This window comes from Pelodiscus sinensis, chromosome 5 (genome assembly GCF_052426305.1).
Source record: "Pelodiscus sinensis isolate ZL-2025 chromosome 5, ASM5242630v1, whole genome shotgun sequence".
Lineage (NCBI taxonomy): Eukaryota > Metazoa > Chordata > Testudines > Trionychidae > Pelodiscus > Pelodiscus sinensis.
This window is the reverse complement of record NC_143056.1, coordinates 88,208,570-88,232,179: the sequence shown is the minus strand read 5'-3', so window position 1 is coordinate 88,232,179 and position 23,610 is coordinate 88,208,570. Positions and strand designations below refer to the sequence as shown.

Sequence of the window (23,610 nt, the reverse complement as noted above, 5' to 3'; positions counted from 1 at the left end):
GGCGGGCCCGGGCCCCCCTTCCTTCTCTCCTCCCGAGGGAAAACTGGCCATGAACGGGCTCATCGCCCGAGACTGAGCAGCTTTCATGGGAAGACGAGTGACCACTCCTTCGCCCCCCCCCCCCGAGACGGGCCAAGGGCCGGGACACGGTCACAAGGTGGCGAAGAATGTGGGTACGTTAGGACCACCCCGTATCCCTGGGGAAGAAGGGGAGGGCAGGGAGCCCGTAGGGGTAGGCAAGAAGCTAATTCCCTTGACGCCCCCGCAACGGGGACCCGTTTCTTTTTTTCCCTCCGTATTCCTTTACGCTCTCGGCTTGGTTTACCCCCGGCCTCACCCCAAGACGAGAGGGGGAGACGCCTAAGATCCGGAAAGCGGACAGGGCGCGACCACCAAGGAGAGAAATGGAACCGGGGAAGATTTTGGCCTGGCTCACAGAGCAGCAACGACAAAACCAACAACAGCAGATGCTGCTCATCCAACAGCTATCGGCCCAACACCAGGAACAACAGAGGCAGCTAGTGAGGGACCTGGCGGAGCAATTTCAAACTCAGCAGGAGCGGTGGGCCCGGCAGTATGGAGTCCCCGCCAGAAGTATGGCGGGGCTACCGCAAGACGATGGAGAGGGGGAATACACCCCGCCCGTGACCATCCGCCTCACAAAGATGGGGTCGGCTGACGACCCGGAAGTGTATCTAACTACCTTTGAAAGGGTGGCCACGGCCGCCCGGTGGCCAGTCGAACAGTGGGCCATGATTCTCGCCCCATACTTAACAGGGCAAGCCCAGTTGGCCTACCGGGGTCTGAGTACCCGCGACGCCCTGCACTATCACAAAGTGAAAGAGGCGATATTGGATCAACTGGGTATCACTCCGGAAACTTACCGCCAAAAGTTCCGGGAGGAACGATACCCGGTGAAGGCCAGGCCACGATTGGTGGCCCAACGACTGAAAGAAGTCGCATGGAGATGGCTTGAACCCGAGCACAAGAGCGGAGTTCAAGTGGCGGAAACGATAGTACTAGACTAGCCACCACCCGTCTACGATCGACGAAGCAGTCGAACTTATGAATGACTTCGAAGCGGCAGAGACGGTGGACGCTCAACCAAAGGTAGGCCATTCTCCCCCTCCCCCAAGACCGGAACCTCCGCGGTTTGGGCGAACCCGAGTGAACCCGACGCCACGGCCGGAGCAAGGCGGAGACCGGGGTGAGGAGCGGAGGCTAGCCCCAGCCTGGACGACTCCCCCGAACGATAACGCCCAGAATAAGACCCGCCCCACCAGTGAGGGGGATGCTACCAAAGAGCGCCCCAGCGGCACAGCAGGGGCTTGTTACCGGTGCGGGCAGGAAGGTCACTTACAGAAAGACTGCCCATACATGGACTGCACCTATGCACACGTCCTGGCTGGCGAGCCAATGCACCAAAAGGAGGGGGGGCGACAGAATCTTGCGGAGGATCCGCGTCAACAACCACCCAGTAGTAGGGCTAGTAGACTCTGGGTGCAGCCAAACAATCGTGCGAGAGAACCTAGTGGGAGAGGGTAGCCCTCGGGGCCCCCCAGTGCATGTACAATGCGTACACGGTGATGTACATCGGTACTCTACAACCTGGGTGCAGATAGCCGACGAAAACAGGGATAGCTGGTGTTTTGTAGTAGTGGCACCAAAGCTGGTATACCCTGTCCTATTGGGAAGGGACTGGGCGGGGTTCGAAACAGCCTTGAGGGACTGGCGACTGTCTGAGATGCCCGCCCACGAAGGGATGGTGGGCCAGACCAGGGCCGGCCAGGACCCCCACCCGAGCCCGATAGGGGGACCAGAAGAGGACCCAGGCGAAGGCACATCGGGAGCCACAGGGGAACGGCCCACGGAAAGCACCCCGTTGGGGCTATGGGAAGGAGACTTCCTGCGTGAGCAGCGCGGGGACCCGGTCCTGCAACATGCCTGGTCAGAGGCAAGGGAAATCACTTAGGGGAGCGACACTGAGGAACGGCAGGCAAACCCCCCATACTTTAAGGTACAAGGGGACCGGTTATATCGGGTAACGAGGGGAGCAGATACGGGGGAAATAATACGGCAGCTAGTAGTGCCCTGAGGGTATCGGCACCAGCTGATGGAGGTGGCCCACGCCAACCCGTGGGCAGGGCACCTGGGCTACGAGAAAACGCTGCAGCTGGTGTTGCAGCGATTTTTCTGGCCCGGAGTATACCACGAGATAAAAGAGTTCTGCGGGTCATGCCCCGAATGCCAGAAGGCCGGACCTAAGGCTATACCCAAGGCCCCTTTAGTGCCCCTCCCCGTGATAGAAACCCCCTTTGAGCGCATTGCCCTAGACCTAGTGGGACCCCTCGAGAGGACAAAAACGGGATATAAATATATTCTGGTGGTGATCAACTATGCCACCCGTTACCCGGAGGCAGTTCCCCTGTGGAATACCACTGCTCCCACGTTAGCGTCAGAATTGGTAAGGATCTTCTCCCGGGTGGGAATACCCAAGGAGATCCTAACAGATCAGGGTACAAACGTAACCTCCCGCCTCATGGGAGAATTATGCCGGCTACTCCAAATAAAAGCATTAAAAACCTCCGTCTACCATCCCCAGACAGACAGACTAGTCGAAAGATTTAACAGAACCCTCAAGGGGATGTTGCGCAAGTTTGTAGATCAGGACCTCGGGGAGTGGGACAGGATGCTACCGGCTCTACTGTTTGCAATCCGGGAGGTCCCCCAGGCATCCACAGGCTTTTCACCGTTCGAACTATTGTTTGGACGACGGCCACGGGGGATACTCGACGTGATCCGGGAGAACTGGGAGGAGCAGACTAGCAGGGTACAGGGGTCGGTCCAGTATATCCTTAGTCTCCAGCAGAAACTACATGAACTCGGGGAGTTCGCCAGGATAAATCTACGGGCCGCTCAAGAAAAACAGGCTAGATATTATAATGGAAGCACACGCCTACGTACTTTCGAGCCCGGGGATAGGGTGCTTTTGCTATTGCCCACGCAAGATTCAAAGCTGTTGGCCAAATGGCAGGGCCCCTTTGAGGTGGTCCGGAGGATAGGGGACGTGGACTATGAGATAAGATTGACAAGGGGTCGAGAAGGTACCAAGATCTACCATGTCAACCTCCTTAAAGCGTGGAAAGACCGGGAGGGCCTGCTGGTGAGTCCCGCTCCCGACGGTACCGACTTAGGGCCCGAAGCAATGAACTACAGCCGTACAGCCCCATTCCAGATAGAAGTCACACTGTCGGCAGCCCAAAGGGAGGGAATGGAGGACGTATTACGGAGATTTCCGGACGTAATGACGGACCAACCCGGGCAGACGACGGAAATATACCATCACATTGCAACGGAACCTGGGAAGAAGGTGCGGGACCAGATCCGCCCACTACCCAGGAAAATGTGGGACACGGTAAAAGAAGAAGTACAACGCATGCTCAAGTGGGGGGTGATAGAAGACTCCCGCAGCGACTGGCGGAGCCCGATAGTATTAGTCCCGAAACATGACAAGTCGTGGAGGTTCTGCATTGATTTCCGAAAAGTGAACAACATCTCACGATTCGACGCGTACCCCATGCCCCGGGTGGACGAGTTACTCGACCGACTGGGGGAAGCCCAATATCTCTCGACTATCGACCTGACACGAGGATATTGGCAGATACCGCTAACAAGAAATTCACGGGAGAAGACGGCGTTCTCAACCCCTTTTGGGTTGTATCAGTTTGTACGTATGCCGTTCGGGCTTCATGGGGCAGCTGCAACCTTCCAACGCCTGATGGACAAGATCCTGAGAGACCACGGACAATACGCAGCAGCCTACATCGACGATATCGTCATATATAGTAAAACCTGGCCGGAGCACCTTCAGCAAGTAGAGGCGGTGCTCCAGACGCTGCAGGAAGCAGGGCTCACGGCGAATCCAGCCAAATGTCAGTTCGGAGCCCGGGAAGTAACGTACCTGGGGTACACCGTCGGGAGGGGTCAATTACGCCCATTGATCGATAAGATCGGAGCATTGAGGGACTACCCCGCCCCGAGAACTGAGGCAGGTGCGACAATTCCTGGGCCTGGCCGGGTATTACCGTCCCTTCGTCCCCAACTTTGCGACACTCGCGACTCCCCTAACGAACCTAACCCGAGGGGCAATGCCGCAGAAGGTAAGGTGGACACCGGAATGCGAGGAAGCTTTCCGGGCCTTAAAACACAGCCTAACCCACGCACCAGTCCTTGCCCAACCCGATTTCAACCAGCCATTTACTTTGCAAACGGACGCCTCAGAGACAGGGATAGGAGCAGTATTATCACAGGGGGAAGGCCTAGGGGAGCACCCGGTAGTGTATATTAGCCGAAAGTTATTTCCACGGGAGGGCAGGTACTCCACTATAGAAAAAGAAGCCCTAGCCATAAAATGGGCTATTGAGATGTTGCGCTATTACCTCCTAGGAGTCCGGTTCCGGGTGGTGATGGACCACGCCCCATTGCGCTGGTTACAAACTATGAAAGACACCAACGCGCGGTTAATGAGGTAGTACTTAACCTTGCAACCATATTCCTTCGAAGTGGCCTATAGGGCAGGAACACAGCACCAGAATGCAGACTTTTTTTCAGACGATATGAGGAAGAAGAGAATGAGGACACAGAAGTAACAGGAATCTTAAAGGGGAGGATGTGTGGCGGGGCACTGAGACCCCGCACCCAACCCCCAAGACTCTGTGCCCTGGGAGAAGGGCAACAGAGTATGTACCGCCGCTGCGCCGGCTGCTCAGGCGCCGCGGCTCAGCGGGGCAGCTCCACAGCACGGCTAAGCAAAGCCGCGGATCAGCTGATCGGGGCCGCCGCTCAGCTGGGGAGGAGCGGCGGCACAGCTGAACGGAGCACGGCGTGGACGAGGGGGCAGGGAGGGAAAGGCTTGGGGCGGTAACCCCCCCCCCCGGGCTGGCCGAGAGCCATAAAAGCTGCCCGGCTGCCAGGGACAGGGGGCGGCGAGGAGGTCGAGAGAGCACCCTCCCCAGTGGGCAGAGAACCGGGAGTGACACCGACGGGCTCGACGGAGGGCAACCCGGCAGCGGAGGAGCCGCAGGAACACTGCGAGCGTCAGCAGAGGAGGCCGGCAGGGAAGGATTGACACCCTGGAACCGGGGTAGGAGAAAGGAAGGAAGCAGCCCAGGGCAGGGCGGCGAGATAGCCCGTGGGCTGGTGCGTTTAGGGGCACGCCCCCACCAGCTGGACCGAGACTAACAGTAGTCTCCATCCTCAGGGCCCTGGGCTGGGGTCCGGGAGTGAGGGCGGGCCCAGGCCCCCCTTCCTTCTCTCCTCCCGAGGGAACGCTGGCCATGAACAGGCTCATCGCCCGAGACTGAGCAGCTTTCGTGGGAAGACAAGTGACCACTCCTCCCCCCCCGCCCAGAGACGGGCCGAGGGCGGGGACACGGTCACAGGTAGGTACAGCACTCCTCGGTCTGTATGGGGTCATGCCTGCACTCTTGTGACTAAACTGCTTCCAGCTGTGGTGTCCCTCCTCCTGGGGCAGGATGTGTGTGGCCTCCCCTGAGCCTGGCAGCAGGACCTCAGGTGTGCTCAGGGGCTTCCTGTTGTGTCCATGTGCCACACAGTAACGCTGCACATGGTTGCACGTGCACAGACGGCACGTGCACAGACGGTTGCACGTACAAACGATGTGCAGCCTGAGCGACACTTGACTCCTGTCCCCTGTGCACTCCCCTCCCCCACCCTGTGTGTGTAACAAAGTGAGGCCACTAACCTGAAGATCCCTCCCAGGGGTCCAAGGAGGCCTGGGAGATATCCTGGCTCTCAGGCACCAGCTCCAGGGAGAGGGTCACAGTGTCCGTCTCCTCCTCCTCTGCCGCCAGCTGGCCCTGGCCCTTCTTCTCCTCCTTGTGGAGACCTCAGGCTGGGTGATCACGGGGGTCTCAAGACTGGAGTCAATGAGGATGGGTGGGGAAGATGTTTCCCCACACTCTTCCCCAGTATTTGGTGCAGCTCCTTATAATAGCTGCATTCTGTGGCCTGGACATATCCCTAGTGGAGCTCCGTGACTTTACTCTGGACCTGTTCCAAGGTCTTGGGTGGGTGTCTGCGCTCCCAGGCCGGCTTCCAATCGTTGGGTGATTAGTCCTAGAATGTAGCCATTGAACAAGCACGTGCATCCACATTTCTTCAACTGGGTCAGTACTTCAAGGTAGTGATGCTAAAATGCATTTAGTTATGTTACACGTGTGGGGCGGGGAATAGGGCTCCTGTCCCCCTTCCTGCACTGTACTAGTTGGGGGGAACATGAGGCTTTGCAGGAGCCAGTGTGCATGGGGAGACATCTTAAAAGCTCATCAATTAACCTTGTAAACAGGTACACTGTCACATCCCTACTGCAAAGTAAATCATAGGCAGACAGTGCCACTCACCACAGGTGCACTGCTAAGGATAATTTTGCAGTTGTCTTAATGTACATCAAGGGTTATTATCAGTCATTACAATGAACTCGACAACACAGAGGTAGTCATGGAATCTCCATGTCCCAGCCCACTTTAATGATGGGAAGGCCAATAGATGCGCAGTGTCATTTCTCTCAGGTGATGTGAGGCCTCGACTGCAAAAGCTACTGGTTGGAGTTTACTCTCACATTCTTGATAAAGGACAACTCCTATCCCAGTATATGGGATCAGTGTACACCAAAACAGGGGCTTGAGTGAGTTGCTGAATGCTTTTACAGAAAGCTTCTTCACAGTTCATTGTTTTCCAAATGGGGCACTAACGTTATAGTATTATTTCCAGGGTGGGTTACCCCTTCTTATTTGTGGAGGGAGGTATCCTTTGGTGAACTCTGTGAGTGCATGCACTATGTGTAAAAAAAAAAAAAAAAAAGTGTGTGAACCTGCAGTAAGAGCTGCAGAATCCCTGAAATAACTGACATTCCTTGAGAGGTATTAGACAGCCACACCCATTTTTCAGGGACCTTAATATTGTTTAAAAGAAGAATCTGATGTTTTTTATCCTGCTCCTTCATGAAAACCACAAGTTATGTTCTTAAAACACAACTATTCTCATAAATAAGCCATAACTGAATACTGTCTCAAGATTAAACAGAGCCTGCTTGGACGAAGATAAAAAATGTAAGCCTTTTTCTCACAACAAGCAAATAAATCATTTCTAAATCTCACTTGTTGGGCTCTAAAATACAAACTTAATTCATATGATAAGAGGACCTGCTGTGATATAAGAAGCATTTTACCAGCAATTATTACTTTAAAAATGACAAATAGATCATAAGAAAGCCCCTCCCCCTCAAAAAAAGTAATGGAGTGGTCATTAGGGACAACAGGCAAAATCCATCCCTGGCAAAACAATCCCCACTATAACATTATTGATTTTACCTGGTGGTGTACTTTGTAGCTGAGAAGCAGGATTTCTTGTTAGGCTTACCTACTTAATATCAAATTGTATTTAAACCTCCCTCCTCTTTCACTCCAAGTATGTGAAAACCTGATCTCTTTCACTCCTTAAAGACAGGAACTTGCACTTCTGTGCTTTTCTGACAGCTTACAAATGCCACCTAGCGAAGAATTCACAAGCCAGATGCATAATGAAATCCCCGAGTTTTATTTTAATAATTAATATGGGAAAGGAAGAGCCATTTCTGTAATATGTAGATTTAGACTTACAGTCTTGTTCCATGGCAAAATCCAGTAAAATGGGAAAGATCTATCAACAGCTACTTATTATATAATCCTTATTACTGCTAGATGGCTAAGCAGTAATTTTAAGGGAGGATTAACTGAAACTAGATAATGCGTGGTTGCAACATCAGATGAAACGCGTAAGAGACAGCCAATAATAAAATATATTTAACTTAAGTTCCCTATTTTTTCCCTTCCTGTAAATGCTATTCTAAATCAGAACACCATCAAATGCAATTTGATTCAGCAGAATTGTTGTAGAAAAATGTAAGAATGATACAGAGTTTCTGCTACACTACACTTACTCTGAAATTACTCTAGGCATTTAACTGGAGCAATCACAGCCAAGCAAATCTCAAAAAGGTCAAAAGTGATTACATATTCACAAACAGGCCCTTTTCCCAATGTTTTTTTGGGCCAAATGTCTTCCACCTCACTATTGCTATTAACTGGCCCATGGGATTGTCCTGGGGGCAGCGGCAGAGCATGAAGCCTCTTTCCCCTCCCTGGGGCTCACAGCTGTTCAGAGCCCTACAATGGCAGCTTCTCTTAGCAGAATGCAGGGGGCAGGGAGGGAGTCTGCCTGAGACTCCCCAATGCATCTACAAGCCAGATCTGGCAGCTTGGTGGGCCAGATCCAGCCCGTGGAGGGTACTTTGCCCAGGCCTGGCCTAGCCACATTGTTTGAAAAGTTATTTGAGATTCCTTGGGATTTAATGCACCATATTAACAAGATGATTATTTTTATTATTAATTATTATTGTTGTTGTTATGTAAACTAGTAAACTTAACTGGTATTGCCCAGGTCTGACCCAGGGCAGGGGTGGAGTCATGTTCCCTGGCTGCTGACTTCTCCCCGGGTTGGCCCAGAGCTGGGGATGTGCATGCAGCAGCTGGTAGCTGATCCCTGGGGCAGGCCAGGTTGTCGGCTTCTGCTGGCCAGTGGTTTCCCAGTGGGGCCCTTACTCCCCCCTGTAGTCATTCCACAGTATAACTCCTGCTACTAGACCCTGCCCTTTCTGTTTTATGAGAAACAATTTACTTCCAGGCCCATCCATTAGCCTGGCAAAACCAAACCCTGACCTTGCTTTAAATTAGGATAAAAGGAAGATGCCTACCAAATTTGGGGGTCCTAGCTCTTATCATTAGGAGGAGTTCTTGAACAAACAGACTCACACATCGACAGAAAGACATACATTCCTAAAATATATAGATAGTTAATGGATTCATCCCAATCTACATTTGTTACATTGCTAAAGTTTAATCATTTGGTGGAGAAAATTGTGTTGGATTATGTAATTAACGATAGTATCTGAATGGATGTGTACAAGGGAATCAAATTAAAACGGCACAGGCACACTTCATTCTGGCATTTCTTAAGTTTGGAATGCCGTACTTTACAACTTTACGGTTCTTTTAACATAATTGTTTTGTTTGGTTCGTTTTTGTAATTAATTGTTCTGAATACATGAACAGATTGGCTCCTGGATCCCTCAATGTCAGTCTGTCTCCCACACAGTAGTGCTATATTCAGGAACAGTTGAGGCACTCTCAGTGTAACAGGGAGAGGGATGAGTTAGAGAGAAAGTTCTCCAACAGTTTTCATAGCACAGACACAGCTTCAGAGAGGATATTATGGACATCTCCTTCACCCGTTCACAATCCAAAAACATGTAACTATGGCAACTGTTTCTTCAGCAAAGCATTATTAGGACAGCACTGAATGTATTTTAGTTGTCTTTAATGTGAAAAAAAGTTTGGATTTTCAGGCTAAATCGTACTATTTGCTTTTACTTTTCATTTTACTTTCTCATCTGCCTGCTTCTTTCAAGTGGAAAAAGGTCAGTACCATGCAACCAACCTGCACCCACAGAACATCACGGGGTCAAATTGCTTTAATATTTTTAAACCCTTTATAGTTTTCAAACGTGTACTAGGAAAGTGGGCCCCATTTTAGTTTTATTAAAACGTGAAATGAATAGATGGGACCAAATGAAAACTCAATCTGTCACCAACTTGGTAGGGGTTCAAAACCAATCTCTTTTATTTACTACAGGCCAACCCACTATCCTAGATCTGCACATCTCCAAAATCTGGGACACTGTAATTCAGTGGCTTGAGGCCAGCCTCTGGTGAAAGTGCTATAGAGTTACACTGCTTGTAAGGTGCTACAGAGTTACACTGCTTGTTGGCATCCTCATGAACTGAGCTTTGTACCACCTCACAGGCCATCCTCTACACCTATTTTTAAATCTTCTACTAACAGAGCATATACTTCATTATGCTGTAGCAAAACATTCTCTGGCATCAATTTCTGGCCAAAAGAAAAGAAAACATGTACTTACTGACTTTGCTTATTATGATCTTTACAGGATAATACTTCTAGATTAAATTATCTATCTTTTTTTTTTTAATCTAGGAGATGCTTCCTAAATTTTATTCCTTCTTAATCCAAGTGTAACTATTAGGAACAAATTCTACACATGCACATCAATTCTGCTGTACAGGTGTGCAGTTGAAGTGGAGAAGGCTGAAATAAGGGATTCCATGAGGTAAGTCTAAGCGCCCTGTGCACCAGGAAACTGCACTATACTGGGATTCTCCACACCCTAACACACTGTGGAATGTTATCAGGTATTTTGGAAGGGGGGGTGAAAGGGCTTTGACAAGAAGACTGTTTGTAGGTAAGAATCATTACCCTTTTATTTAAAAAAAAATCTTACTATTGCTCAATGAGAACATTTACAGAATTGAAAATGTCCAGGAAAGCTTAGTAAAATAAAGATTAGTCTTAGGGAAGCCTTTAAAGCAAACTGTCCTTTTTAGATCATCAGAGAGGATATAAGTTAAAAGTTATGTCCTCACTTAAATGGAGTTTCCAACGTCCATTAATGATAATGGGGATTAAGCATGTCCAATCTAACAAAGATAGATAATTTGTTAATATTTGTGAAGCATTTGGCTACTATAACGCTAAGCATCATTGAAAAGCTTGTGAGGAAATTAATAATTGTCTCCACGTCAGTATTTGTGTGGCGGTGGCAGCAAATAGGGGCTGGGGCCACACATTGAGCCATATGGAGAAACTAAAATATTGACTACTAGAAGACTTACCCTGCATTATCCAGATCCGGCCCAGGGAGGAGGTGGATCCACACACCCTGGTTCCTGGCTTCTCCCCGGATCAGCCCAGAGTGGCAGGAGTCCTCCACTGATCTACTCCTTCCCTTCCCTCCTAGCACTTCCAGTAGGAAGAGGGAGAAGTAAGGATGTGGTGTACCCAGGGGATGGGGACAGAAGCTTGGTGGAAGTGGCCCTGGACTGAGGCATGCACTGTCACTCTGTGGGGGATGATGCATGCACAGTCTGATCAGGTGCTGTGAGGGGCTCATGCATGCACGGTGCTGATAGAATTTTCTGAGATTTTAGAAGCTAAAATAAAAAATGTCTCTACTAAGTATATGCAAACTGTTTTTTCCCCCAAAGGCCTACGTAACTTAATGAAATTATGAAAATGTTTACAATGATGGGAAAAGGCACATACCTGACATAGAGGCCGCCCAATTGACAAACTTGAGGTCCCTGCTTCAGAACATGGGGGGGGTATTAAAACTAATTTAACATGGGCAGAACATATTTTTCCCTGGTTCCATGTTCTGAAATGACTCAATAGTTTTGGCTGAAGTTTTCCAAATAAATTCATCATGAGGCAGAAATTTGGCATGGAAACAAATCAGTACAAACAGCTGAATTTTAGAAAAGTAATAAGCAACTAAAATAGAGTTGTATAACAGTAAGTCAGCAACCTTAATAATAGTCAGCATTACCAGTACTGCCACTGACAGGGTTACTACTGACACGAATATTTCTGCAGCAGTTTGTACAGTATAAGCAATGTAAGTATGATATTCATGTTGACACATGTTGCACCCTCAAAGACAGCTCTACCCTTTGTGTTGGACCGAGAATGTATTCTCAAGGTTGTTCTTACACATATTTAAATAGATGGGATTTTATGCATCCTAACAAGTTTTAAAGTTCTTATTCTCATGGATGTTTTTTCCATCTAATACTGTAGTGAGTTTGTTTATGTAATAATCCATAGGAAAATATATGCAATATTTGTATAGGGTTACTGTCCATTTTCAAAATTTGAGATTGTTGTCTGACAAATAAGATGACATATGCCAACTTTGAGTTGCACTACAGAACTTTAGTAGCTCACGTATACTGCAAAACATGCTCCTGAACTACTAGATTAATACTGTAATATTTGGAAGAGAACACTTTAGAAATAAATCTAACAGCATAAAATGAGTGAGGAAAATAAGGTGTGTACTAGATAGCTGATCTTGGCTGAATACTGTGGATTTTCTAAAAAATCTTCTTAAAACTGGTGAAAATAACAGATGAATCTTATAAGACAGAAAGAAGAATGCAGCACTTGTCAAATAGTGATAGAAATGTAGCCGTGTTAGTCCGGTGTAGCTGAAACAAAATACAGGATCATATAGCACTTTAAAGACTAACAAGATTGTTAGATGATGAGCTTTTGTGGGCCAGACCCACTTCCTCAGATCAAATAGTGGAAGAAAACAGTCACAACCATATATAGAAAAGGATACAATTACTTTTTTTTTGAATTGTATCCTTTGGTATACATGGTTGTGACTATTTTCTTCCACTATTTGATCTGAGGAAGTGGGTCTGACCCACAAAAGCTCATCATCTAATAAACCATCTTGTTAGTCTTTAAAGTGCTACATAGTCCTGTATTTTGCAATAGTCAAAGATTCACTCTTAGATTTCTTCTTCATGTTCACAGGGAAGCAGCTTTGCAACTGCTTATAGGCCTTCCTACAATCTCATGAGCCCCTTTGTCCCTCTTGATTTTAGCCACAGTTGAAGACAACACCACTTATGCCCTTTTCCATTCAGCCATGGGATCAGGAAGGCCACCCCTTACTTCCTCTTCTCTCCAAAAAAACAGGCAGAAGGGACTCACCTTCTTTTAATCTACAACCAACAAGCAAGAATTTAATCCTAAAACAGCAATTACGTTAGATAATTGAAAGGCAACTAAGGAGCTAGTCCTGCAAACTCTTAATTAGATTAATGATCCCGCTTCCATGAGCAAAGTTTACTTCCAGGAGTAAGAATTTGGAGGCTCAAGTCCCCAAAATCTGAGGAATCTTTTATTTCCTGTTTTTTATTTTAATTTATTTTATTTTTATTTTTATGTCTTAGACCATACAGAAAAGAAAACACATCATAACACTCTTTATACCTGGGACACAAGCTGGCATGCAAAATACAATTTTGTTTCCCAAAAAACAAATTTTAAAAAAATGACATTTAGATAGACTTTTAAAAACCACCCACAAAATTCAAGAAGTGCTTAAATACTTTAAAGAAAGGGCCAGTTTTCATACTGGACATTTTGAAGATAGCTATTCCTCAAGAAAGACTAATTCCTTCTGACTTTATAAAAACATAAATAAGCTATAACTGTGATGATATGGTTGAAAATAGCTGACAAAAACGTGCTGTAGCTACATTGCACATCATTATGGACACAGAAGAGGCTTCAGCATTCAGTTCTGCTGATTACATGAATAAACATTGTTAGTATGAAAAATCCTATTAACTCAAGGGGTTTTAGCATAATTTTGTAACGGTTCCATTTGTGTTGTCTGATCGACTGGGTCAACAAAATAAAGACAGATGGCAGTGAATTAATTTTAATGCTTCTTTATCGCAATACTGCCATTACACTTTCCTCTGCTGCATTTATAGAAAATAGAGCTTCCCCAAGTTTAACATTCTCCACAACTAAAAATGAAACATGAATATCTACACTGGATATAGTACCATGACACTGTAGTCATTTAGGGTATGTCTACACTGCAATTAAACCCGTGCCTGTCCCATGTCAGCTGACTCAGATTTGGACTAGATGGCTGTTTAATTACAGTGTAGACATTCGGGCTCATGCTGGAGCCTGAGTTCTGGGACCCTCCTCCCTAAAAGGGAAGAGGTATGAGGCCAAACATCTACACCTCAATTAAATAGACCCTTACCCTGAGTCCTGCAAGCCCAAGTCAGATGACATGGGCTAACTGCAATATGGACATACACATACAAAACAGGCAGCTTTATAATGAATAACGTGCTCCCATCCAGATAGTGTTAAATTAGTTGAATGCATTAGTCCTCTTCACCTTAGGAAAAGGTCACCTCCCCTCCCCCCAATAAAAAAACAATCCATGCAAATAATATAAATGACTGCCTAATATACGTAGGGAATTTTATCCCATAATAATGGGATATGTCTCACTAGTCAGCTATGCAGCAGCACTTCCCCAACTAGCCTACTTCTCCTGTGGCTTCTACCTCCCACTTGCTAACCTGCTGTGCCTGTGCTTCCAGAAGGATTTGGCTAATCTGACCCATACAATCATGAAGAGGTTGACAATCACCAGCAATAGCTTTTACACAGATATATGCATTTGCCTATTTGTCCTTTTTTCTAATTTTCTGATAAGGACACAGAGACAGACTACTGTGGTGATTGACATAATAGGAGAAAAATCAAGCAAAGGATGACCTACCTTTTATTCACCATTTATATCATGTTTACTCACACCACAAGAAATTTCTGAACAGTAAAGAAAATGGATTCTCTAAGGAAATAAAACAACTCAAAAATCTAACATCTTCTAAAGAGACATACCACAAAGGCCCATGCCCCTCTCCTTAAGAAAGAATTTATGCTTTCATTTCTTTTACTTCCATCATTTTTCTAAATCCATTTTTGGATAGGTAGCCTGAATATTTATGTTGATTTCCCACTTCATCTTACTTTAAACCATTAAGTTATAGTGTGTAACAGCATTTAGAAACCTGGACATTTGTATTACATTGCATTGTGCCAGATTATACTGGATGGTGATCTATTACAAGTGTGAACCTGGTGTCTAAGATATAATATCCCAAAGCATGGCACATGTCCCCAGTTTTGAGCAATGAACTGGCCAGGGTTGCATACAGGGTTTCCTAACTGTTCTCCAAAGTCTCACCTTTCGTATTTTTTTTAAAGTTAGTTTCAAGCTGATATGGTGGTTTGGAAAACTTTCCGTTGAAGCAAGTGAAACCAATGCAGGAAGAATCTGCCTGAGTTTTCAGAGACCTTTTTAACATTAGCTCAGAAGTACTATTGGCTGGCTCCATTCATGTTCATTGGTGCTAATTTAGATGTAAATTATGTACCTTTAAACATCAACATTACTTAACTACTCCACTATTCAAAGCATATAAGAAAGGACTCCGCTATTCAAAGAATATATGAATTATATGCTGGTGTTATCTAATGTGGCTTAAGAACAGGGTGTAATAGATATAAGAATTAAAATGAAGAAAACTTTATAGCACATTGCATAGTTGAAAGGGGGTGCAATTGCTTTCATTTTCCTGAAAGGGGGCTCACTTGGGAAATACTATATTAACACTTCCAGTACTCATTTCACAATAAGACATTTTTCAATCATACTGCATCGCTTTCTCTTAGTTTCTACTTGTGTCATATCATTGAATACTCTTCTTTTGGTGTAGGATAGCTCTGAATTCCATGTCTGACATACCAGTTTGCATTATGAATAGCTTATTAAAGTCCAGACTAACTAACACAGGTTCTGAAAAAGAGGTTGTCTTCATGGTATCTAATGGTCCCTGACATTCCCTTGGCCAGATTACTTTTTTCCTTTCGGATTTTTTAATTAAGATTTTCAGAGTTGTTGCAATATGAGAAAACTGTCAAACAAACTTCTGGTAAACACTGGCTAATCTCATGGAATATTCCACTTTATTTTTTGCTTTTATCAGTGATACTTTTACTTCCTTCTTCCTAGCATCCCTGATTTCTGGCTTCAGAGCAGCCTAGTATATGTTTCTGGGGATTAACAATCAACCCCTGTGTAGATATGCCACACACTGACCTGACTCTCCAAGGGGAAATAAAAGCAAAAAAATCCAAACAATCTCTTAAAGAGACATATGACTCACATAGCAAGAGTCTATGGATCCAACTCATTGTTAATGGAAATGCTTTAAACTGTTTCTGCTACTTCGCACTAGAATACCAGATACTACTGTGATAGGGGAAAGAATGTCAAATGGAGAGTAGTGATTTAGCAAATTAGCAGCAGCTCCTCCAGACATGGTGACTGCACATCCTTCATGGTACAGCATCCAAGACTAAATGCAGAACCCCTGTGGTTTAAAGGCAGCAACTCTATCACACCGAAAAAAGCTTGACACTTGCTTATGCACCATACTTGAGATAATCACTAAACAAGGCATTAACACCAATAGTACATATTATACTATGGTTATATTAACACCTTTGCTTCTTTGGGCATATGTGTTCAATCTAAATGAATACAATAGAGCTAAGGAAGACTAAATTTCTATACCCCCTTAAAACGACACCATCCTGAATTGGGATGAGGCTCCTTGGTAAATCCCCATTGGCACCCCATACAGAAGGCCAGGTCAAGTCCAATAGGTCATACAAGTCAAAACAGGGTTTAAGAATACATAGGGCTTTTTCAGATCCTCTGCTCAAGGGCAAAATTCAACCTGAAAAATAGCTTTTTTTTTTTTTTTTTTTACCTGAAATGGAGATTGGCTGTTATAATTCTTTAACTCCTTGTTGGCTCCTCGGAACAATAGAACTCTTGCACAGCTGTCCTGCAAAATGGAGAAGGAAGAACTTGTTAATTATCCCTCTATATATAAAAAAAAAATTCCTTCCGGGAGACAGAATGACATCATCATGTTCTCTGGCCATGAAAGCAAAAGCGGCCAGGGTAGGGGAGGTCAGCAAGCATAGCAAGTACAGGGTGCAGCCTGCTAGTAACCTTTAATCACTAGGGGTATGTCTAGTCATGCTTCTGACTACATGACCACTCCCTTATGCCTCATGAAATGAGGTTTACAGGAGCGGTCGACAAAGGTTTCCCTTGTTGACTGATCCGCAACTTGACTGTCACGCTGTGCAGACGATCAGCTGAGCCAGCACATCACGGCGGCCATTTTTATTTTAATGAAGCCAGGGATATTTAAATCCCCGCTTCATTGACTATGTCGGGTAGTCTAGAAATACCCTAAAAGAGAGTCTGTAAATTGTAAAATTTGGTGGTTATTTGACATAATTTGAACATAAAATAATATGTAAACAGTCCAAGAAATATGAAATTCTGTTCCAATCAGAGTATTTAGTTGATTAGAATAGTTTAAATTTTCAATACAATTGGAAAACTCTTAGCTACTGCAGTTTTGGGCACTGTTCAAGTTTTCAGTGTACTGGAAACAGCATAAGAAAATAAAAAAAAGGTCATACGGGGTTAGGCCAAAGGCCCATCTAGGTCAGCATCCTGTCTTCCAACAACGATCAATGTCAGATGCTTCAGGAGAGAATGAACACAACTAGGGACACTAGCCCTGCCATGCATGCAATTATAAGTAACAACTAAGGGACAGCAATACTTACTGAGACGTAAATACCTTGCTAACAATTCAGAAAAACATATTACACAAATTCCATTAAGTTATTAAGCAAACCAGATTTTACAGTAAAATCAGTGTTTTCAAATACAACTTTGTATATTAAAGGTCTTTGCTTATGTTGATACCTTCCAACTTATTGGGGACAGTTCAAGGAATAATGAATTGTGTTACATGATCAAGGGTACCACAAGCTGTCCCTAAATAATTAATATAGACAGCTATTAATCAGAGAGGCCAGATTATGATCTCAATTGTACTGTATGTGTGCATTTATTTTGATGTATCAGCATATATATTAAACTAACCAGTTAGCAGTTTTTAAAGAAACAATGACTGGTCCTGAACCAGGGAACTAGACAGACCAGAGGAGGTCAAGGCTGGCCTCTCTGCTGCTTCTGTTTGCAGGCTGCACTCCAGCAGAAGAAGAGGGGATGGCATTGTCCAAGGGGCCTGAGGGGATACTCAGAGGAAGAGGCAGGGGCACATTTTTCAGCACACTTGACTTTTTATTGATCCACATATAGTCTTCTATTTCCACATGCCATCTTTAATGTTCATCTCAGGACCGACGCTAGACCAGTCCACAGCTCCAAATGTTTTTATGTTTTCTTGTCAGGTATGTTTCTGTTAGCTTGGCTGTGTGTTTTGGATTTGTTATCATGTTGCATTACAAAGTTCCAGTCAACAAGATAGCTTGTTGACTATCTGCTGCTATTGAACTATCTTCTACTTATACATATAATAGTAAGTGTGCCATTATAGATAACAGAAAACATAATTTTCTGGTTTTGTGACAAGTTTACAGCTCAAATTCTGATTCGCAGATCGGTGTGCATGTGGTGAGTGCCCTTAAAAGTGATTTTCTTCATTCTGCTTTCTGATATACTGAACAGATCCTTGGTGAAAATAGGGCGGCGCATCCCGGTATGCCATACCAATAAGGAAATGGTGTCTGGGGTGGGGCTCTGGACACCGCGTAACAGTTCCCCAAATAGTGCTGGTGCAGGGGCCAGGGAGCTAGAGGCAGAGCTCCACTACTTCAGGGAATTTGGAAGCAGCCAGGGCTGCTGCTTCTTTAGGTCAATGACACCGGAGAGGAGAGGGGGTGGGGCTGCTGCACTCCCTGGGCAGGAGCTGGAAACCAGGCTGGCTGCCCAGTGCCTGACTGGCCCTAGCACTGCCAGGGGCATGTGCATTCTAAGCGGGGCTCTCGCCAGCAGTTTAGGGCTGCCAGACTGACATACTGCAGAGCAATCATGTCCCTACAGAATGTGGCCCCCAGCAGGGGATTTTCACAGGCTGCCTTGTCTGCAGATGCTGCCCCCACAGCTCTCATTTGGCTGGAAATAGGAACAGCTCAGGGTGGGGTAACTGATTATAACCAGGACTGCCCCAGCCCCCAAGTCCCCCCACATGATCTCCTACACAAAACCCAACCCCCTGCCCTGAGCCCCCACGCCTCCACACTCCCTTTCCTCTCCCCTAACTCCTGCATTCTTCAAGCCAAACGCGTCCTTTGGACATGGTGGGGGTTTTGCGGGAAACCCCGTAGTCTAGACGTAGCCTAAGAGTATGATATTGCCACCCTTACTTCTGTGCTGCTGCCTGCAGAGCTGGGCCCTCAATGAGCAGCTGCCACCCTCTGGCCACCCAGCACAGGTGGCACGGTATGATATCGCCAATCTTCTGCACTCCTACGGGTAGGGCAGTGCCTTCAGAGCTGGGCACTCGGCCAACAGTCACCACTCTCTGGCCACTCAGCTCTGAAGGCAGCACAGAAGAGTGATAATACCTTGACCTCCCTAAAATAGCCTTGCAACTCCCCCTGCAACTCCCTTTAGAGTCAGGACTCCCAGTTTGGTATCCCCATAAAATGTGTATAGTATAGGCTAAAAGCATATGCAATACCAGATTTCACAGTAGGAATCCAGATTTCAAAACAGTCCAGAACACCTTTCTCATGGCCATTAATTTGGTAGGGGTTTAGCTATATAGTATCCTTTACCTGTGCTAAGAATTGCATCAAACGCTCAGCGCAAGAGAGCACTTTACAGTGCTAAACAGGGACAGGCAAGAAAGACTTTACATTAAATATATGAAGTAATGTATAGACTTTATATACATTTGTTTTAAGATTTTTACATCTTAATATCCAAGACAAAATGCAAGTGCTATAGCCTAACGAACTAAAGATTTAAATAAAGTTGATAGGGATTTTGTTGTAGCATGCCAGCAAGTGACCCCTATTTCAAATGCATACCAGATAAACCTAGGCTCATGTACTGTATGTCTTTCATATAATATCCAGCATTCCAACATATTCTACCTAAAAATATGGGAAATGTGGATTACAAGCCTGCATATTAACATTTCAAATTTCATGATTTGGTCTATAATTTGATCATTAAGATACTGTGTGTTCTTAAACTTACGATTTTTATAAACTGATTTTTATTTAATTTTCAAATTACCTTAGTTCACATTTAATTTACAATTTATTAATCTTTCATGAAACACAAATTAGTTCTGAAAATACATTTCCCCTTCTTCTCACTCCTCTCTTTTTGCAGTTCCCATCCAACAATTCAACTGATCTTGTTTGTTTCCAGGATTTGCAAATTTTAGTAAATTTGTATCTCTCGGGCTATTAATATGTGTACTAAGTTTTAGCTCACTGGGATTTGTATAGCCACAAAACATCGGTATTTAGGGTATTTTAGAATATGAAAGAGATTCCATCCATGGTACTATGTGTAGGACAAAACTGCACCACTTTTGATCACTTTTTTGTTTACATTTCAGTTTATATAGCGGCTATGTTTTGCAATTAAATACACTGGGATTCTATTATACTAATTTCATGCCTAATTTCATGTAAAGACAACTGCTGTGTTTTCTGTAACATGAGAATATAACTGTATCCTTAGTGCCTTATAATAGAGCTGATCAAAAAATTTCCATCAAGAATATCTGTAAATATTTCCGAAAATGAAAGTTTTCACAGAATATGATGGTTATGGTTGATTTTTTTTATAAACAGATTTTTCCAGTCTCTCCCCCTTATATTTTTTCCCTTTCAAGTGAAAAGAAAGGGGGAAAGGATCAGAAAAAATGGCTTGTAACAATATTTAGCTTGAATCTATTTAGCTAATAAAGAGATTAAAAGGTGATTTGATTAGTCTGTAAGTATCTACCAGGGGAACAAATATTTAGTGGTAAGCTCTTCATTCTAGCAGAGAAAGATGTAACACAGCCAACTGGATACAAGCAAATTTTACCGCTGAGGATAATTAACCACTGTAACTGTAGGTTCTCCATTACTTGAAATTTATAAATCAAGACTGGATATTTTTCTAAAAGATAATCTCTAAGAATTATTTTGGAGAAGTTTTATGGACCGTGTTAGAGTAAATCAGCCTGGATGAACACAATGGTTCCTTCTGGCCTTTTCAGTTTTTATAAAGAACAGAAAATTTAAAAAAAAATCAGATTTTTTTTAAGTATTCATGGGACAGTTCTCACTAAAAATGCTTTCATTTTTCAACCAGATCTGTTTATCAGTTCAAAAAAAGCCTATATCACAAAAGTTTGAGAACACTTAAATGTTAAGATTCTTTCTACCAATATTGAAATTCTTCTTTTTGACAAAGTACACTATTGACAGTTTAATAACCTTTGATATTTGCTGTTGAATGAAGTTTACCTGTGGTTTATGAAACAAATATGAAGTAGCTTTTTAGCCTTCCGGGATTTAAGTGAATTTTATAAAGATATGTGGGCGGTCAGAAGATTAGATTTAATTTGTTGCCTAAAATCAAATATCTATTAGTTGATTTCATAGTAGCACAATAAATTTAAAAAAATCAATAGGTTGCATTTTTAAAGAATGTATATGTCATACTTGCATAATTTATAAAATATAGACTAATAACTTCTCCTTTTTTCTATTGCTAGAATGTCATTGAGAGACCAGGGACCATAAAGTGACTTTAAATATATGCAGGTCCTCATTTAATTGACATCCAGGAAGGGGCAATTACTGACTGAGTATTCCCCAACAATGCATGTTGGGATTTAAAAAAATCAAATGGGTAATGATGCCACCTACAGGAATTATGGGGTAAAAAGGACACCCTCCAGCCTATCCTTCCCATTCACCTCCATTCCCCTGGCTGTACAGATATATATCATTTACCTACTGGTTATAACAACCACACTGCCATTAATTAATTTATTATTTTCATATATCCCTGATCAGTCAGCCCAGAATACAGGGAACACATGGGATATAACAGTGAAGTCACAGGATGCAGAGCTCTAGTAAAAGATCCAAAAGGAGAACTTTTTGGCTCAGAAATATCCACTAGAGCTACTACATGCAAAATAGCAACTTCTGGTAAAGGTTCGTGAACTACAGTGTGTGAAGTTTCAATATACTAATTGTTCTGAATGTGTTCCGTATAAGGAACCTTTTCCACTAAGATCATGAGGCTAGCACACTCCTAAAAGAAAGACCTTTCTCTCTTCCCACCCCCAAAGCATCACACTTTCTGGCTCACACATTATGGCTGTGTCTAGACTACATGCCTCTGTCGGCAGAGGCATGTAGATTAGACACATAGGCAAAGGCAAATGAAGCCGCGATTTAAATGATCGCGGATTCATTTACATTTACATGGCTGCCGCGCTGAGCCGACAAACAGCTGATCAGCTGTTTGTCGGCTCGCGCGCTAGTCTGGCGCTCCCCTGCCGACATCAAAGCCCTTTGTCGGCAGCCCCGTTATTCCTCGTGGAATGAGGTTTACCGGGGCTGCCGACAAAGGGCTTTGATGTCGACAGGGGGAACGTCCAGACTAGCGCGCGAGCCGACAAACAGCTGATCAGCTGTTTGTCGGCTCAGCGCGGAAGCCATGTAAATGTAAATGAAGCCGCGATCATTTAAATCGCGGCTTCATTTGCCTTTGCCAAAACAACAAATCACATGGCTCCGTCGACGGAGCCATGTAGTCTAGACGTACCCTATATTACTGCAACCATAGGCGTGCACAGCAGATTTCATTAGGGTGTGCACCCAAAGATTTTTTTAAAATGTACTTTGACCCCCATTAGCCACACTCCTGACCCCTGTTAACCATGCCCCTGACCCCCATTGGCCACACCTCTGTAGGTAACACTCTGGGGGCAAGATGGGCACATAACCAGAAGTAAAAGGTGTCATGTGACCTCCCTCTAAGGACTTTTCCCACCATCCTCCTACCAACAGGGATTAATTTGGCCCCCACCAAACCCCCCTCATGCAACTATCCTGCAATTGCATTAACCCAATGTATGTGACATTAACTTGGGGGCGGAGAGGCTGGCGGAAGTGTTCCCTCAGTTTCCTCCCATGAGCAGAATGAATTTTGTGTAGTGCACCAGTACTGAGTTCATGTGGCTTGTTTGGATGTGCCACTGTGGCACCCAAGTTATTAATAAATATCTCATAAACCTTTACCTTTTCTCTCTGCTGCCATGTCTCCTCCCCTTGCTCCATCAGCTCCCCGGGTTCCTGCTGCCCCCCAACCCCTCATCCTCCTCTGCTGTCCTGACTCCTGCCCTTCTCACTGCCCTCAGCCCTCCTGAGACCTGCTCCCCTCCACCAGCCCTTCTCTCCCCCCTGTGCCCACTGCTCCAGTAGCCCCACTCCGATCATGTGAGCTACCCATTCTCATCCCCTCTCTTAACACCTCCCTCTACACACCTGCCCTGCCTCTCTCCTCTGGTGCTGGTCCCTCCCCTGCAGGTGTCTGCCCTTCTGCTTCACCCGCAGAATCCCCTGACACCTGCACCTTCCCTTAGCCCTGCACTCTCCTGGTGCTTCCCCCTTCCCTCACTGCCCCTTCCCCCTTTTTCCCTGGTGCCCACCCCGTCACCACCCTCTGCCCCCATTCCTCTCATGCCCGTGCCCTCACACATGCCTTGCTCCATCCCTGCCTTCCTCATGCCCACCCCTTCTTTCAAGCCTTCTCCCAGCACCTCTCCCTTCCCCCTCTAATCCCCAATGCCTTTACCCTCTCCTCTCCCAGCATCACCCTGTCCCCCCTCCCACTGACACCTCCCGTCCTACCCTTTTCCTCATTGTCTGCACATGGGCCCCCTGGCATTTGTCTCTTCTGCACCCCTGTCCCTTGGTGCCTTCCCCTTTCTTCTCCTGACCTGTCCCCTCCCCTCAGCACAAGCCCCTTCCTCTCCCACCCGTTCCTCTTTTTTTCCCCCTTCCCCTCCCATCCCTTCCCTTCTCTTACCTTCAGCTTCTGCCTTCCTATTTGCGGGGCTGGAGTCAGACCCGGCCCAAGCTACAGGCCGGCTG

At 45.3% G+C, this 23,610-nt stretch overlaps 1 protein-coding gene across 10 annotated transcripts in view; it reads right to left on the bottom strand.

Annotated features, from left to right (window-relative positions):
• Positions 1-23,610, bottom strand: part of SHANK2 (SH3 and multiple ankyrin repeat domains 2) — a 688,250-nt gene that overhangs the window by 529,870 nt on the left and 134,770 nt on the right. For all 10 annotated transcript variants that reach the window (XM_075927688.2, XM_075927690.2, XM_075927695.2 and 7 more), the window contains one exon: positions 16,365-16,442. In XM_075927688.2, coding sequence (XP_075783803.2) covers positions 16,365-16,442 — 78 coding nt within the window. The remainder of the gene's footprint in view (positions 1-16,364; positions 16,443-23,610) is intronic.